This window comes from Argentina silus (assembly GCF_951799395.1).
Source record: "Argentina silus genome assembly, chromosome: 2".
Taxonomy (NCBI): domain Eukaryota; kingdom Metazoa; phylum Chordata; class Actinopteri; order Argentiniformes; family Argentinidae; genus Argentina; species Argentina silus.
The window spans coordinates 3,346,414-3,364,315 of NC_139656.1; the positions used below are offsets into that span (position 1 = coordinate 3,346,414).

The 17,902-nt window shown below is 43.5% G+C and overlaps 3 protein-coding genes across 3 annotated transcripts in view; 2 read left to right on the forward strand and 1 right to left on the reverse strand.

The window, feature by feature from the left end:
• LOC310801084 (ryanodine receptor 1-like) overlaps positions 1–2,395 on the forward strand; it is a gene marked incomplete at its 5' end in the record, with an annotated part of 52,161 nt that extends 49,766 nt beyond the window's left edge. The window contains 6 exons of the mRNA XM_083665050.1: positions 12–146; positions 386–542; positions 894–958; positions 1,056–1,156; positions 1,351–1,402; positions 1,510–2,395. Coding sequence (XP_083521176.1) covers positions 12–146; positions 386–542; positions 894–958; positions 1,056–1,156; positions 1,351–1,402; positions 1,510–1,605 — 606 coding nt within the window. The 3' untranslated portion in view covers positions 1,606–2,395. The remainder of the gene's footprint in view (positions 1–11; positions 147–385; positions 543–893; positions 959–1,055; positions 1,157–1,350; positions 1,403–1,509) is intronic.
• An 82-nt stretch (positions 2,396–2,477) lies between these two features.
• LOC310823421 (tyrosine-protein kinase receptor UFO-like) lies at positions 2,478–10,594 on the reverse strand (the record flags this gene model as incomplete). Its single annotated transcript, XM_083696276.1, has 19 exons — positions 2,478–2,941; positions 3,047–3,183; positions 3,366–3,525; positions 3,679–3,788; positions 3,909–4,030; positions 4,141–4,233; positions 4,350–4,427; positions 4,514–4,609; positions 5,301–5,392; positions 5,559–5,688; positions 6,005–6,149; positions 6,593–6,732; positions 8,460–8,640; positions 8,892–9,007; positions 9,109–9,189; positions 9,381–9,563; positions 9,673–9,773; positions 9,880–10,087; positions 10,531–10,594. 19 exons carry the CDS (start codon positions 10,592–10,594, stop codon positions 2,488–2,490), a joined length of 2,691 nt encoding a protein of 896 aa, XP_083552402.1. The 3' UTR covers positions 2,478–2,487.
• A 5,388-nt stretch (positions 10,595–15,982) lies between these two features.
• b9d2 (B9 domain containing 2) lies at positions 15,983–17,897 on the forward strand. Its single transcript, XM_083685285.1, has 4 exons — positions 15,983–16,038; positions 16,448–16,555; positions 16,666–16,791; positions 17,169–17,897. The coding sequence occupies exons 2-4, from the start codon at positions 16,468–16,470 to the stop codon at positions 17,480–17,482; spliced, it is 528 nt and encodes a 175-aa protein (XP_083541411.1). The 5' UTR covers positions 15,983–16,038; positions 16,448–16,467; the 3' UTR covers positions 17,483–17,897.
• The last annotated feature ends 5 nt before the right edge of the window (positions 17,898–17,902 follow it).

Below are 17,902 nucleotides of genomic sequence, written 5' to 3' on the forward strand. Positions count from 1 at the left end.
CTTCCTCCCAGCTGATGATGACAGTGGGCTTGTTGGCCGTAGTGGTGTATCTCTACACCGTAGTGGCATTCAACTTCTTCCGCAAGTTTTACAACAAGAGCGAGGATGAGGATGAGCCGGACATGAAATGTGACGACATGATGACTGTGAGTCAGATTCAGACTATTAGACACTCATTCGTCACGGCTATCAGACACATTTAACAGTGATACGGTATCGGTTAAACCAGTTCATAAATTAACACTGCGTGCAATATTGCAATATATTAAAAGATTTCCATTTTCGAAGAACACAATTTCTTCTTCTGTACAAATGTACGTTGCCAGTTGTATGTTTGCCACTCTCACCTCCATTATCTGCGCACTCTTCTCCCCTCTTTTGCTAGTGCTACCTATTCCACATGTATGTAGGCGTGCGAGCTGGTGGTGGCATAGGAGACGAGATCGGGGACCCAGCAGGAGACGACAATGAGCTCCCCCGGGTGGTCTTTGACATCACCTTCTTCTTCTTTGTCATTGTCATCTTGTTGGCCATTATCCAGGGTAAGGCACAGACCAATACATACAGTACAGAACCTCAAAAACGCACACGGAAACCTGTGGTGCAAAATTGTTTCTCATTGTATTCAGCCATTACATCCACATCGCTTGCGTGAGTCCACAATCACCTGTTTTCCCCCGCACCTTGAATAGAAAATAGCTCTATTTGAGATGCTACAGTCCGCGTGTGCCTGCTCACAGCCAGTGCCGTTTCCGTGTAATGCAATGGCAGTTTCTGTCTTGAGATTGGGTCTGATAGAGGTCCATAAGAACATGTCGGGAGAGTTGGTCACACATCCAGGATGTAGATGTAAATGTAGGTCTGATGGCAGTGAGCTTGTGTGTTCTATTTAGGTCTGATCATTGACGCCTTTGGAGAGCTCAGAGACCAACAGGAGCAAGTCAAGGAAGACATGGAGGTATAGTATAGTGACACATTTGTTTCTTCTTTAGTTGTAGGTGAGTTAAATTCAGTTCGGTATGCACATACGTCACATATCTTCTTGTTTTTTGCAGACCAAATGCTTCATCTGTGGGATAGGAAGTGACTATTTTGATACGACTCCGCATGGCTTTGAGACCCACACCCTAGAGGAACACAACTTGGCTAACTACATGTGAGTGTTTTAGTGTGCATGGAATGGAATGAGGAATGGTTGTTTGGATACCTTTCCTCATTCCATTCCATGCATTAAAATGAGTTTGTCCTCTGATTTCTACCTCCACCAACCTCCCATGATGTGTGTTCTACCTATCGATGATCAGTGTGTGTCTATGAGCATCAACAATCTGACCCGTTTGTCCTCTGCAGGTTCTTCTTGATGTACCTCATCAACAAGGATGAGACAGAACATACTGGCCAGGTCAGTCTGGGAGTCTCTATTTGTGAGGCAGCTGTTCATTTCAATTGGCTGTCTCTTCTCTTCTCTAGTCCCACCATTACTTACAATCCGAGTATATTCTGTTTCAGGAGTCGTATGTGTGGAAGATGTACCAGGAGCGATGCTGGGACTTCTTCCCTGCTGGAGACTGTTTCAGGAAGCAATATGAGGATCAACTTGCATAGCCTCTCCTGCATCTATAAAATACAACATGTATTTGCAAGCATTTCTAGGTAAAACATGTTCGGTGGCTTTTGCGCCATCTTGTGTATGAAAGTGGGGAAAAAGATATTTCCAACACATGCAAACGAACATGGCCAAGAATGTAGCAACAAGATGAACAAGAGCTTCAATGACTGAAGTCAAATAGTCTCATATACTATACAGTGCACATTGACTCTGTGTTTATAATGAGTTTGCGTTTGAGTTTCACGCAACACTGGAACACTGTACAACCACTTAATGTATTGAAACTAGTATTGACTTCGAATTCTGCTGCTGCCACTACAGTACGATAACAAGTTCAACATTTCTGATGCAGCACAATAAGGTTTTTCCTGTAAATGTACATTTATCAACAGAACTAATGAGGGTTACTGCTCTGTTGAAATTTAGTTGTTGAAAGTAGGGTGTCTGTTTGTTTGTTTTTAATTTATTCAATGTCCTTCCATGCTGACTTAAGTCTGTGTGAACACCATGGATCCTTTGATGTGTCCGTTATGTACAATACATAAAAAGTCAGATTGTTCATTAGTTTATCAAATAAGATGATTTTGATGCCTTCTTTTAAGTTTGATTGAATTTAATTTCTCTAATTTAGGAATGTCATCCCTTAATACTTGGTAATTTGATCAGTTTATTCATTAGCATGTGCACAACAGTAGTGATAGCTGACTACAGTGTATGTACACAACTGTTAAATTGTAACATAGCAAATACATTTTTTTGATCTTGTCATTTGACGAAACGATTTCAATAAAAAGTGAACTTCAGTATAAGTCTCATTCTTTCTCAATAACTCTTAGTCCCGTGGTGTTGGGATGGGTTCTGTGTGCCCTGGTTAAGCCTCATAGCCTATAGACAGTCCTGTCTGGCCCTTCCCTCTCGTCCTGTCCATCCAGCATGAGAGAGGAGAGAGGGGAGGAGGAGCGGGAGGGCTGGAGCTGCAGGGTGGGGGTTGAGGAGGAGGCCATCCAGCTCAGGCTGTCCATGGAGTCATTAAGATAGGGCTGGGTGTCATGCTGAGGGCAGAGCACATAGCGTTCAGGGTGATGCACCTGGACAGTATCCACAGGGTCCATGTTCTTACGGTACAATGGGTGAGGATATCCAAAGGGCTCCCAGCCCCCGACAGCCCCTAACAGGGTCCCAGGTTCCTCCATGTTGACATAGAGAAGGTCATCATCGGGCGACTCGTGGGCGGGCATCTCCTCCAGGGCCTTCTCCAGGTCACAGCGCAGGGACGGGAACCCTGGGCGGTCTTTAGGACTCAGCAGCCAGCAGGAGAACATGAGGGAATAGCTATAGATGAGAGGAAGGGAATGTTCAGGTTTATGCATTGTGACAAGAAATGAATAAAACGTATATACAGTACTGTAGATGCTGCACCTGATTTGGGACACTCACATATTATCCAGGCAGCCAGGAGGCTGTTTGAGGCGGTTGCCCTGTCTCAGGTAGTCGTAAATTTCACTGTTCTCCACACCAGGGTAGGGCGTCTGTCCCCGAGTGGCAATCTCCCACATAGTCACTCCAAATGACCACTTAAACACAGGAGTATAAGCACCATCACAAATACTGTTCTAAGAATTGTGTGTGTACTGTTTTCATGAATTATCTTGAAAGACTAGAATATTCACATGCAAAGGGTTTATAAACACACTCCCATTCTTGCTTTAACACACGTTTATCTAGAATACAGCTAGATAAAGTCAGGCCGGCTCACCACATCACTCTTGGTGGTGTAGACTCTGTCAGCCAGACTCTCAATGGCTATCCATTTCACTGGCATCTTTGAAATGCGTCCTTGTCTATAGTAGTCTCCGTTATAGATTTTTTTGGAAAGGCCAAAATCAGCCACACACACAGTCATATTCTCATCCAGCCTATAAGACAAGAGATACAGATGCACAGAAGGGGACAGATGAGCACACATTATTATAAATACAGCATCACTTTTGACTCTGCTGGACTGGTTACAATGAAACAGAGTGTGTGAGAGAGAGATAAACCCATTGACAGCGATGAAAAATCCTCACATGCAATTCCGCGCTGCCAGATCTCTATGAATAAACCTCTTGTTGCTCAAATACTCCATTCCTCGAGCAATGTCTGTCATGAACTTCACTAACATCTGAGAGGGCAGGGACTGGTGGGTGGAGAGGAGAGGAGACACCAATGATTAGAAAAAAAACAGTCCTCCAACAGGGGGTGCTATGAAGCAGCATTTTAGTCACAGACAAGCCTCTAAATGTGGGAGGGAACTGACCAGGGGGCTGTCCCCGAGTCGGGAGTAGAGCAGAAAACTGTGCAGGTCGCCATGTTTCATATAGGGCAGGATGACCACAGGGGATGGGTAGCCTCCCCGCTCTACCGTCTGCAGACACACCCCTACAGGGAGGAGAAGGAATTCATCCATTCAGGTTGTTAGGAGTTTATAACTGAAGCCTATCCAGACAACAGGGTATTGATAGAATACATCAAATAGGCCTCTATCTCACCAACGAGTCTCATGACATTAGGGTGGTCGAACTCCTTCATACATGCAGCCTCTCTGAGGAAGTCCTCCATCTCAGTGCGTGTGCAGATGGAAACTAAGAATGAGAAAGAGAGAGAGTGGCTGAGGTGAAGCTGACACACACACACACACACACACACACACACACACAGGAACACTGAAGAGACTGGTGAAAACATGTGAAACACTCACTCTTCATGGTTTTCACAGCCACTCTGAGAACAGCTTCCTCATGCACTAGCAGGCCCTCCATGACAGAGCCGAACTCTCCTGTAGAACACACATAGACATGGTCAGGAGGGGCGTGCTTACATACTGTAATGTAAAATAAGTGCTTTATTTAAGTCAGAGCTCACCCTCGCCAAGGGTCTTGCCCAGGGTCAGCTTGTGTCTGTCCACCATCACATCTTGCAACTTCTGCTTCAGCTCATCACTGATGACCAGACTGTTCACTGTGGAAATGGTTCATATCTCTTACATGGACATAGTGAAAGGCAACACTAAAAACAACACTTAACACTGGAAAATAACTTTACCATGAATCCTCCCCACTTCCCTAAAACTACTGCCAAAAAATAAATGAGTAATCCCTTACATGGGATGTTGGCCTTGTGAAATCATGGCTCAGTTACACATGACATCACTCTTCACTACATTTAAAAAAAACAATACAGAACATTTATTAAAGATATTCTAGCTGGTCCAGGCTGACACTTTCTGTCCCTGTTGGTCCTTCCATAACAATACATAATATAGGAAAATAAACATCATCTCTACTGTCTGAAGAAGGGGGAAAATCAAGGCGAAATCAGCCAGTGCAACCCCTCTTTAGCCAGATAAAACATTAGATTCTAAAAGCACTTTTCTAATTGTATAGACAAAAAGTATCGGAATTCGGGATAAAAATAACAATATGGTTCTACAAGAATTTGAACTATGTTCTCAATTGTCAGTTGTCCAGAGGGTTCTCTAGACCGCCGGACCATGACACTACTCTGCTATGCAATATCTGCCCCAGAACAACACTGAGCAACAGGAAGAAATTGGAGCCTCAACAGCTGTTCTTTAACTCTGAGACGACTTCTGGAGCTACAGAGTCTGACCCCTCCCTGTTTTGGTTATGTTACTAGCATGACAACTCACATGTGGCTTCATTTGTTTGGCGATTGTATGACCGTCGAGCACTGTATCTCACTACAAAATCCCCACCATTCGTCATAGGGTAAAACGCCTTCCTGTTGTGTGCACACACACACATACACACACACACACACACACACACACACACACACACAGACACACAGACACACATTCAGGGGGATTCAATGTATCATTCAGCAGTGATTAAAAAAAACCAATGCAACAAGCAAGTCATGCACAGTAAGTGCTTTAAGTACATACCCAAAGCATGTTTCTCTCTGTCGTAATATGATTGCATAAGCCACAATGAACACTATCAGTGCTACAGTGACTGCAATTGCCATGACCACATACCACCAATGCCAGGAAAATGTCTGAGGTGGGGAGATATCTGAAAGAGGTATGCTAGTTACTTCAAAGGCACCGTAATACACAATCCTGTCTTTTATTTCGTCCATTTGGCAGTTTGGATACACACTTAAGGGAACACATAACATGTTTTCCAGCTGAGAAAACACTCGTAACTGTTGTAAAAGCGAGCATTGAGTATCAACAACATAATAATAACTATTGTCTCAAATCAAGACATTGGAGGTAGAGGCGATGTAATAAACCAGCCTAGTGTACACAATCCTGCGATTATTCCTGCACTTTTTGCCTATATTTGGCCTATCTAACTGTCAAGCTCATGTCCAGACCAGACTCACAAGGCTGGCCTTGGTTGATGTCATGGAGAGGGCTCCAGGGGCCACACCCTGCTGCTGTGCAGGCACACACACGCAGGGAGACTGTGTCAAAGAGGCTGGAGAGGGACAGAGCTAGCTCAGACGACTGCACTGACTCCAGAACAACCTAGAACAGAGCAAACCAGAGCAAAGACTGCCATTACACTCAGTGGAGGGAGAGGGAGAGGTAGAGGAAGAGGAAGAGGAAGAGGGAGAGGGAGAAAAATAGGAAGAGGAAGAGGGAGAGGAAGAGGGAGATGGAGAGTGAAAGGGAGAGGAAGATGGAGAAAGAGGGAGAGGGAGAGGGAGAGGGAGAGGGAGAGGGAGATGGAAAGAAAGAAAGAGGGGGAGAGAGAGGGAGAGGGAGAGGGGGAGAAAGAGGGAGAGGGAGAGGGGGATGGAAAGAAAGAAAGAGGGGGAGGGAGAGGGAGGGGGAGAGGGGGAGAAAGAGGGAGAGGGTGAGGGAGAGAAAGAGGGAGAGGGAGAGGGGGAGGGGGAGGGAGAGGGAGTGGCAGCTGTATGTTATCATTGCATGTGAAGTTGGGGAAAAGTGTTACTGTACATGTTTACCTGGGTCGTGTTGGGAGTGGTGTGCTCCACTCTGTACTCCAGTATTTGACCATTTAATCTGCCTGACGGCTTGGTCCAGTTGACAAAGACCGCCGTTCCATTAAAAAGAGCTCTCACGTTGACTGGCGCAGCCTCTGGCACTACCACATTCACAAATAAACAGGAAATGAACACCATATCTACAGCACATTAACACGTTCAGAAACGCACATGGCCAGACGCCAAAACAAGTGCATGATACTCATTATAAGACATTGAAAGTAGATAAAGGCATCTTTGTCACATTGTGAGTCATAGAGTGGGTTGTGGTCGGAGACTGTGCTGGACCCTGATGATGTCATAAGTGTTCCGCCTCTGATCGTTTCCATATGTGGCCTTTCCTCTGCCAAGAAAAACAAAAGCACCACCTTCCCCTCTCCCTCCATCACTGAGTCTCTCTCCATCAACCCACGCCTTTCAGACTCCCCTTTAGCTCAAGCTGATCCAACACAAGGAGCAGTGAGTGGTACGAGATGTAAGTGAGAGGGGGTTGATATTTTTTTGTCTTCCTGTACATCGCTACGTTTTTGAGAGGATAGGAGGGAAAACTGAAGAAAATGTAATGTGAGAGAGATGACATGGGCTCTGTTTACAAACTATATATCTGTAGCTTTGTTTACAAACAATACATCTCAGCACATAAACACCTTCCGTGCCACCTCAAATGTGAGCATATATACTCAGATAAAGAGAAGATAGAAAACAGATATATATGCCATTTAGCTGACATTTTTATCCAAAGCAACTTACATTGCTGTGAGTGCATACATTTCAGTATATATGGTCCCAGAGGGAATCAAACCCACAACCTAAGTGTTGTTAGCACCATGCTCTACCAACTGAGCCACAGAGGACCAGCTGATTTGAATGGTAAGGTTACACAGAGGACCAATGAAATAATGATCAAAGATCCAAGCAGCAAAGGCAAGGGGAGTCTTAAAGGTTAATAGCTGTTTCAGTCTCATCTTTTCCATCCCATTTTCCCCTAACTTGCCCTACTTTCTCTTTATTCTTATGAGGAAAAGTTGTATAAAATGAGCACTGTGGTCTTGGTTCCTTTCTCTATAAGTCACTCTTTCTATTTCTTTCCCTTTTCCACCAACACGTCTACATTGTAGACTGTGGAAAGCATGAGCTGGCATGGAAAAAAACGCTCCTCCACTCGCCTCAATTCAAACACACTGCAGCATTATGGACCCAGCAGGATTGCGCTACCTCTGCCAAACCATGAATAGAGAATGTTTCATCTGTTTCCCTCCTGCCCTCAGCACCTCCTCCTTAACTCAGTTAGCCCTCTCTCAATATAGAGGTTTATATTTAAAACACTGAGGATGGAGAGGAGTGTTTTGTAGTTACTGGCAAAGTGTACTGTCCATTGCCAGCTCAGAGCAATGGAAATCTGGACTTTAGGTCTGGGCCCATCCCTCTGGCTCCACCTCAGACAGATAAACATTTAGATTCCCTCTGCCGCCCCAAACTACAGACTTGGTTCTCTCTGATGTTTTCTATCCAAAACAAAACATGCCATCTTTAATCAACTCACTCAACTAAGACTGATCTCCTTTCTGTCACTATTGCAAACAATGCTGCTGAAGTTTCCTATCTCCTCAGTTCTCTTCTCACCCTCATGGGTTTGACATTTACATTTAAGTAATTTAGCAGACGCTTTTACCCAAAGGGACTTACAATAAGTACAAGTAAGTGAATCAACGATACACCAGTCACAGTAAGTAAAACATTTGACAAGAACCACAAGTGCCATCATCAGTCACAATGCTAGAGAAAGGAAGAAAACAAGTTAGTTCTTTTTTTTTGGGAGACATCTTACCTCCCTCCGACGTGGTCAGCGTGACCCATGACGTCCAAGGGGAAGCACCTTGACTGCTACGACAGGCCACCCTGACATCATAGGGAGTGTAGGGCTCCAAGCCAGCGATCAGGTGACGCACGGGCGGTACATTCACATTCTGATTGTGGATCAGATGATTATGCAGTGTGGATGGAGTTGCCTGTAATGTGGAACGATAATTAGTTCTATATATGTTACCCGTTGACTTACCATGAAATCTAGGTCATCATAAACAGTTCAACGATTGTGTTTGATCAAATGTGCATAGAAACTAAATCCAGGTACTCTATGGCAACATGAAATGTAACTCAGAAAAATCGAACACAGTTATGTTTAAATCTATTTACTTTGAAACCTTTAGATAGTGACAGAAGTCACTCCTTAACCAGACGCTATATTGAATGTTCTGACCTGGATAGCGCATACAGAGACGGGGTATAGCCCTCCAAACCCAGGCTCCCAGGAGATGTACAGGGAGGAGTTAGTGACCTCTACAGCCTGCACTCTCTGTGCCCTTGAAGGGATAACTATGACAATACAAAGACACCAATAAATAACACAACCAATCAATCAGCATATCCCCAGCATATCATTGTGATTGATGCACCCTCGTCCTGTTGGTACGGACCTGTCACTGTTCCAGAGGACGAGGTGGCCACACCTTTACTATTGTGGGCCTCACAAGAGAAGCTGCTGGTCTGGTTTAGGCCTAAACAGTGAGAAGCAAAGAGGAGGTCAGTCAGGTGTAGGAGATGGGCAGGAAAAACACTGTTACGTAATACTGTTTAGGTTTTAAGACTGTATGATGAACAGAAATGAGGGTTTTGGTCTATGTGAAGGTTTTCATTGTGACTTCATATGTGTGACATGCAAATGAGACACAGAGAGAGAAGTGGTTGCCTGTAATGTTGAGAGATGAGGGTGAATGGGACAGCAGGTCCTGTAGGGTGTTGATAGGTCCTCCGTTCTGCAGCCAGATCACCCTGACCGGTTCCGGAGGCCCATGGGCGATACATTGCAGACTAAAGCTAGCATTAGCCATGGCTGTTATGTCACCAGGCTCCACAGAGAAATGAGGGATTCCTGAAAAAGAGCAATTGTAGATTGTTTACAGTAAGTAAGATGCTATAAAGATGATAGAAAGACAAGACCATGGTAGACACAAACAGGGAGACATTAGAATTTAGCTAACCTTCCAGCTGGATGCGCCCCTCCTGAGACAACATGTCCTGCCTCCCCACTGTTGCCATACAACGATATCTTCCAATGTCTGACAGCTTCACATGCTCAATTCTGAGGACAGGCACAGGTATTACTATAGTATCTCAGAGACATAGGCCTATACAGGTCTTCCTGGTCAAACTGATGTAAAAGGCAGGCAGTCAAAGGAGCAAATGACCTGAGTTCACTGATGGTCAGCCAGCTTCTCTCACTGACAGGAACTTGCACTTGATTGGTGTCAGCGAAATCCAGCGACTGACCGTTCCTCAACCACACCACATCAGGTGGTTCCTCTCCCCCTCCATCTCCCTGTAGGGTACAATGCACCTGCACTGGCTTACCCAGGGAGGAGGTAACATTGGCTGGGCTCTTTACAAACTGCAACACTTGGTAGAAAGAACAGGGGACACTCATGAACCATGAGACCCATGATGGATTCTGGACACCTCTTAAACTGAGCTACTGTATATTATTGTAATCGTCAATGAAAATAATGTAAAAAAATGGGTCCTGAATCTTGGGATAGAATGACATGAGATCATAAGACATGAGATCATAAGTTCACCATTATTATCAAAGAGAGTACATTTGTTTTGTTTAAAAACTCGTACAGCAAAGACACAAACCACAATGAGGCAAATAGAGATTGCATTTAATTGTTTTTAAACTAGACATGTCTATGGTATATGCCAAACAACAAATAGGCCTATTAATGACATTAATAATAACGTTATCATAGACATGATATGGTCTAGTCAAAGATCAAACTTGAATTTCTCAGATCTTAAGATTCTATCATCATAACCGGCGTCACTCACTGCTCACTCACCTGGCACAGGTACCACTGTGCCCGTCAAGAGAATAACAATTAAGGGCACACTGCCACCGTTCATTCTTCTCTGTCAGGTACGTTATTGCACTCAACGTACAAAACTCAGTACTAAAATTACGTCGCACACTGCTTTACATCATTGCTCGCAAAAAATGAGTCATCTTCCTCCTCTTATATTATCCAGATGTTACGCGTATTTCTTGAGTTTTCAACCGCTCTTCAAAAACTCAGACATCCCTTCGCACAGTAATTCTCGACAAAAGTTGAATGCCTGATAATACAAAAAAAAGTTACCGTAATGTTTTGAATATGAGAAATTAGCCGGGCTTCAATGGACATTCACTGACATTGTGTGTGACAACATAAAACGCCTTCATCATGTATACATAGATCTTTGCTGCTCCTCTGTGGATATCTTTAGTATCACAACAAAGCAACACAACTGTGCTCGAAATACTGTTTGCTGTTATAGTGTGGTACTGTAATCAGCAACAACAGGTCAGAGAGTGCAATTTAAAAAAAAAAACTTAAACAAAATACCTATTGAAAATGTTAGGTATAATTACGATGGGTCGAAGCAATGTTGATGAAGCTTTGGTTTTCCAAATTAGTATACTGTAGAAATGTAAATTATTGTTATTCTGCTGTGAAATGCTTGCCCCTTCCATGTATCATATTCATTAATCACCAGTGCTATGGAAAGGATTTATGGGGAATTATTCACACACTGTAGGTTATTGAAGATTAACATGGGATCAGTTTGTCAATTCCCATTCCCTCAAACCATCTGTAAAGAAGTAGTGATCCCTGCCTGCAGCCATAGCATGGGGTCAGAATAAAAACGCAGTGAGGGATTGAGGTGGTGCTTTCTACATTTACACATTACTACACAACTGTAAACATGAAACAGTGATTCAAGAGAAGAGAGATAGTTGTTTCAGTAATTGTGCAATGGACACAGAAAATATTATTGTGAGACGTAGTAGGATAAGCATTTACATGTTTGTAGGCAATGGGCATCCACAGGTCTGCTTGAAGTGAGAAATATTACACACATGGTCAGTGTAAGGTGATTTTAAACATATACAGTACGTTAGGAATTTTACATTCAATGTTCATACAATCATACTTTCTGCTCTGGTTAGCAGTTTATTTTGTGTCTGTGCTCAGTTCTCCCGAGGACAACTAACTCAATCCCTCTGCGGCTGTGTGGAATGCCCCCAGCTGAATGAGGATTACGCCTCAGCGCTACAACACCACACATAAACACACTCACTCACTCTGCATCAGCGCACTCACTCTGCATCTCTACCCCCTCTCTACTCTCTGTCTCTCTCTATTTCTCTCTCTGATGGAGACTGAACATTAATATGAGCATTTCAGGGATACACCGTGGATGTCTCAGGAAGTATGGTGAGCTAGTATTTTTCTACTTATAAAAGGTCTAGTTTAGGTCATCTTTGCAGTTGAAAACAGCTTCAATTATTCTCATTATTGTCATTGTTGTTTTTTTTACCTTGGATGATCTATTGCTTTGAATTGTCAAGTGTTGCTTTGGAACAAGGCATTTTGAACATACAATTAACTTATTCATTAATCATTCATTTTAATTAGAAAAATTATATACATGACATGAAATTAAACTTTTAACACCACCATGACCATTTCAGTAAACCGTTTCATATCTTCAGTTGTGAGGTTTGGGGCATGATTGAAGCCAATGTTTTTTTATTAAATAATGGCTGACTTAAAGAGTCATCTTATTTTGCATAATGACATGAAGAATACTGAAGTCCAACAATCTCTGTTCAGTGCTCAGTGCTCAGCCAGACCAACATACAGCTGAGGCAGCAGCACAGTGGGATGTATACAATGTGAATTATATCACAAGTGGAGGTAGTGTTATGTGTGGAGTTGAGAAAAACAAGTGATTTGAAGGACTGGCTCAGCCCAGAGTAGCAATAGATAAAGAATAGATTAGTCAACAGACCAGACTAAATCCCAGCTATCAGAGACTGCTCAGACTAATTTGTATCCCTTAACTTGGACACTGTGATGACACAGTAAATGCAGTATAGATTGCATACAGTACTGGGCTGAACAGCTGTTCACATAGACAGTCCAGACTACAGACTGCCTCAAGCCCCGGATCGTTTTAGTTATTTACTTGCCCTGAATGTAAGATGCTGTAGTTTCACAGATGTGGTGAGTGGATCCAGATGCGTGGCGTTGTTTGTTACAGTTCATGTGCATACTAGAAAGCATTATCTTGTTGGTCCGGCCCCCTGTCCTCGGCCTCTTGATCCTCTAACCATCTGACTTGTTCTAATCGGAGGGGATGAGAGATTGACAGAGAGTGTACTTGTTTTAATCCACTGGCACACTGCTCCCACTATCATCATGTTCGTCATTGTGACAATGCTACGTTAATCCTGTCTGCATGCATTAATGTAATGTTAAGTCAGTGGAGGCTGGTGGAGGAAGAAATTGGAGGACGTCCTCCGCATTTCTACCTTCACCAGCCGCCCCTGTGTTAAGTGTTGATGTTTTGAGTGTGAGCAATCTGTAACAAGCCTTTGCCTCCTCTTGTGTGTTCCAGTCTCAAACCAACCCTCACTCTCTCTTCCTTCTCCTCCCGCTGCTCTATCCACCTCTACTTACATCCAGGTGGCTTCATGTTCAAACAATGGAAGGAGAGGTTCCTCATTCTGACAGCTGACGGCAATTTGCTGGTGTGTCCGAATGCAACTTCCCCTCCTGACCAGATGGTGATGCTGCAAGGGGGCTGTGAGGCCATCGTGGAAGGCAGGGAGATCCTAGATCTGCCTAAATTGCCCTCTGGAGGACGCAGGGACTGCTGCTTTGCATTGATCCTGCCCCAGGACAAGTTCATGCTGCTGCTGTCTGATACCCCTGATGACTGCAGGTCAGTTGGCAGAGCTGGGGTGGGGTGGAGTGGGAAGTAATCAAGTTGGCAACATACTGCGGTGTCAGAGCTTCACTTCCACTAATCTCACTGTTGAATGATGATGACATTGAAATAATCGTGATTTGTGTTTTCTCTTGAGTCAATGGCTGAAGATGCTGAGGAAAGTGAAAGAGGTGAGAGTGATGGTGTCCATTGACATTGATTTTGTTGTTATTTAAACAGTTACAGGGTGATTGTCAGTGATGCAACTGTGAATGATTGCAAAGCATGCTGATGAAGGCTACAGGTGCAGTATGATGCTCTACCATCGCAGGGCTCATAACTAAACACGATAACTCTCCTTTGCAGAGCGTCACATCACCCCTGCACTCCTGTAGACGCCATCAGGCTCAGACCCCATGCATTACTGATAGAGACCCTGTTCCGGACTACATTTCTGCCGACACAGATCCTCCAACTTCTCCTGTGAGTGATAGGGAGGCATCCTCTCCTGGGCCAACCACGGGGGACACTCGACAAAAAGAAAAAGGTACTGTGCTGGTACTACACGACCAATCATTATGTATCAAAACCTTTATCACTGTACTTCATTATACCTCCCTAATGCCCTCTTTGTTTATGGTCCACCTTCCACCACAGGGAAAAAATCTCCACGCTCAAAGAGGAGCAAAGAGATGGCACGTTCAGGGGGCTGTCTGCGCCACGGCACCAGCAATAATGCCCGAGCTGTGAGAGCTGTGTATTTGCTGATGGGAGGGGCAGCTGCTTCCTCTGCCATGGGTTATCTAGGCACAAGTGCGCCCTCGAATCTGGATGCCCGACCTCCTGACCTGCCATCCACCACAGGCTTCTCTGACATGGGGCCAAGTGGGGCGTACCACTCGTGCAGCCAGGCTGTCGACTCACCTCACTTCCACAGCTTTGACTTTGAAGGGGGAGACTCAGACTTTGATGCCTTTGACTGTGGGGGATTTACATTCTAAGGGGATTTCATTTGACATGTACTACTACTGTATGGTCAAGACGTTCAGCCCTCAAAGCCAATCCCTTATGAAATGTCAACACTACTGCCTCTTGTTGTTGTCCTCCGTTGTAAGTGATACTGTGGTAGAATTTAAGTAATGGTATTTTGAAATAAAATACCGTTAACCAGAGCTGTTGATTCATCCAGAGACTTTATTCACAGAGAAAGAAGCCGTTTCAGATTTGCAAAGTTGAACCCCTTCCACTTCCGTTACCTGTCCTTTTATAAACATCACACAGGTCAACGCCCTTCATTCAAATTCCTGTCTACTTACACCAATGACATTTAAGAACTACATTTCGTCATTCCGGGAGATACTCCTATCTGGCTTGGCGGCAGTTTGTCTGTTGAAAGATCAATTGACCCAGGCTGTTTTCAAAAGCCTTTTGTCTTGGCTGTTTACAACTGTGTTTATTACTCATCTATCCTGTCCCTAGATCACTCCATCCTGTTTCTGCAGCCCTGAACCATTTTACTTCAAAGAATTCATACCCTCTAGTCAACCCCCACTTATCTGATCTCACCCCTTCTGAGATGTTCCAGGACCATCTGGTGTCCTTGTGACCTTTTCCCCTAGGTGTGGGATTACAACCCTTATATTGTCTTTAAATTTACCATAATACTTATTTAGTGACAATGCAAAACCAGTGTCTTTGAACTTTATGTTTTTGTTGTCATTTTCATCTTCTTTTTTTAATTTGCTGTTTCATGGTTGTGGCAGTGACTCCTAGTTTCTTTGAACCTACCCATTCCATTCTCTGAATAATGAAGAGAGTGTGTGTGTGTTTTCTCTATACAGTCTATTTGTATTATAATGTAATGTAATCAGAGCATATATGTCTCTTTAACTGTTTGATTTGATTTTAATCACACCGACAGTATATACGCGATTTGCCCTGCTTCTTTACCATTTTTTTGTTAGTTTCTTAGTTTCTTATGGTCCTGCTATTTGCTCATGTCCGTTTTCTTTTTTTTCTTTTTTTTTTTCAATCAGAGCATTAAGCTCTGGTTTTAAGCTGATAATGTAGAGACCAATGTGCTCTGTGATGATTTTGTTTATCTGCCGTTTTGGCTGCATTTCAATGTTCTAATCTCAAGATTCAAAGAGACAGAAAAGGGATTAAAGTTGCTAAAAATAAAATAAAGGTAAAGTGGAGAAATAGTATTTGCTTGTCTCTTTTAACTCCCATATAGCTCATTAAATAGAGTAAAACATATTTTACACAAAATAGAAATATTTCACTGCATTGTGCAAATAGACCATGCAGCTAATAATCAAATTTAGCAAAATTAGCAATAAAAAATAACATTACACAATAGGCTACCGATTAATAGCCAGTTTTGAAACACTATTGACAAGTCTCTATTCTGTGGGGATGAATGGTGCTGGTCGACCTAACCATGCATATCCACTTACGATCTGGAATTCGCGTTTTGTCTTTTACCCTTCTCTTGTGATCCCCAGGAGACCCCGTAGCTTCCTGTTAGGTTGCCAAGGAAATGAGGATCATGGTGGCCTCTGTGTTGACAGCTAGCTGAGTGAACAGTTGTGGTATGTCTTTGATATTATTCTTATTTTAGCATGGACAGTGTTTTATAGAAACAGCTATATAAAAACATGAGTTAAATGCGATAGATAACTAGAACACATTTTCAGTCTATAGGCGGGTTATCTTGACAAATTATTATAAGCTCGCTAGCTAGCTAGCTAGCTGACTGTTAGCTAGCCGTTTAAGCCGATCGAGTGAGAGGTTAGCAGCTCAACGCCTTGTACCGGAGTAAACACTTTGCCTACAGTACGGTACCTAGCTACTACTGTCAATAATGTCACCGTAAATTCACGGGCGATTAGCCTCGTTTGATACGTAGCGTACTTGCCATTTAAGTGAACTGCACAGTGAACAACAGTGAAGAGAGACGTCTCAAACGGTGTTTTTCAGTTACATGTTTTCATCCTGCAGGCACAGTAGCTGCACAGATCATGGCAGAGTTGCATATTATCGGGCAGATCGTCGGGGCTAGTGGCTTCCCTCAGAGCAGCCTTTTCTGCAAATGGGGAATTCATACAGGTGTATTTCATTTTCTATTCGAGATCAATTGATAAATCTCACTTGCTAACTTCGTCCATTGTGTGACTCTCTGTATCTAATGGTTAATAACATCTCTGTCGTTCTGCAAGGCGGTGCATGGAGACTTCTGTCTGGCCTGAAGGAGGGGCAGACTCAGGTGGATTTGCCTCAGACAGGGGATATGGCATACTGGAGTCATCCCATTGATCTGCACTACACTACCAAAGGACTTCAAGGTAACTAGATAGCAGTTAAAAAGAAAGCGTTTGTATAGAGAGGAGCAAATTGATACAGTCCTCATATGCCGCCCTTTACCCACACTATGACCTTACAAGGTCAGATCCAAATGTGATCGTAACTTTAATCCATTTCAATCATGCTTATAAAAAAAAGAAAAACACCCCAGCACCTGTTGTCATTTCTCCAATGTCTTTGCTCTAACCATCTACCTGTAAAACCTCAATCTTTTTGCCTGATTGTCTAGAAAAGATGGACTTACTTAGCTTAACTGCTCTTATAATATGTTTTTAGAAAAGGGCTACGATGGTGTTTGTTTGATTTGTTCTTGTCAGATTTTCACTTTGCTTACATCGCTACACCTCTTCACCTATAGGCTGGCCCAAGCTTCATCTGCAGGTCTGGCACCAGGATTCCTTTGGGCGCTGTGAGCTGTATGGTTATGGCTACTGCCATGTACCCTCCAGCCCAGGGCATCACCACGTACGCTGTGTGACCTGGAGACCACTGGGATCTTGGCAGGAGCAACTGGCTCAAACCTTTGTTGGTGGAGGTCCCCAACTGCGCTCTCCAGACCTCATTTACAGTGGGGCGGACAGATATAGGCTACACACTGTGGCTATGGGTACCGTAGAGCTAGAGCTAGGCATTATCATGCGTCATTTTGACAGATATGGTGTAGAGAGCTGAAAAGCTGCAGGACGCGACAGAGAGACAGGGTTAATGGCTTGATGTAGGCCTGAATGGAGGACTGGAGAGGTGGGTGGATGTTGACCATGCCTGAAACAAGGTACGCAAAGGAAAACTGTGCAGGTCATATGGGATATTTTTGCCTTGCTATATGTGTTGATGTGGCATACTTGCTGAGAAGAACCCAACATGCAAATGCGTGTCTTTTCCTTCTTTATCCACAAGGGGGCAAAGTGAGCCTTTCAACACCATCAGCCTTCACGATTGTCAATTCTCTGAAAATATTGTAACATATTTTAACAATGCAAAACTGATTTTATACTTGATAGCAGTTTTATACTTTTCTATGACCATCTTGTGTTTTGATATAGCAGAATTATGTAAATAAATCAATACCAGTTATCCAAAGCTCCATGCCTG

Bases quoted from the DNA above. Each gene is read 5' to 3' on its own strand.
- b9d2 (XM_083685285.1), top strand. From the start codon at position 16,468: ATGGCAGAGTTGCATATTATCGGGCAGATCGTCGGGGCTAGTGGCTTC. The intron at 16,556-16,665 runs GTGTATTTCATT...TCGTTCTGCAAG, and splicing joins CAAATGGGGAATTCATACAG to GCGGTGCATGGAGACTTCTG. The intron at 16,792-17,168 runs GTAACTAGATAG...CTTCACCTATAG, and splicing joins CACTACCAAAGGACTTCAAG to GCTGGCCCAAGCTTCATCTG.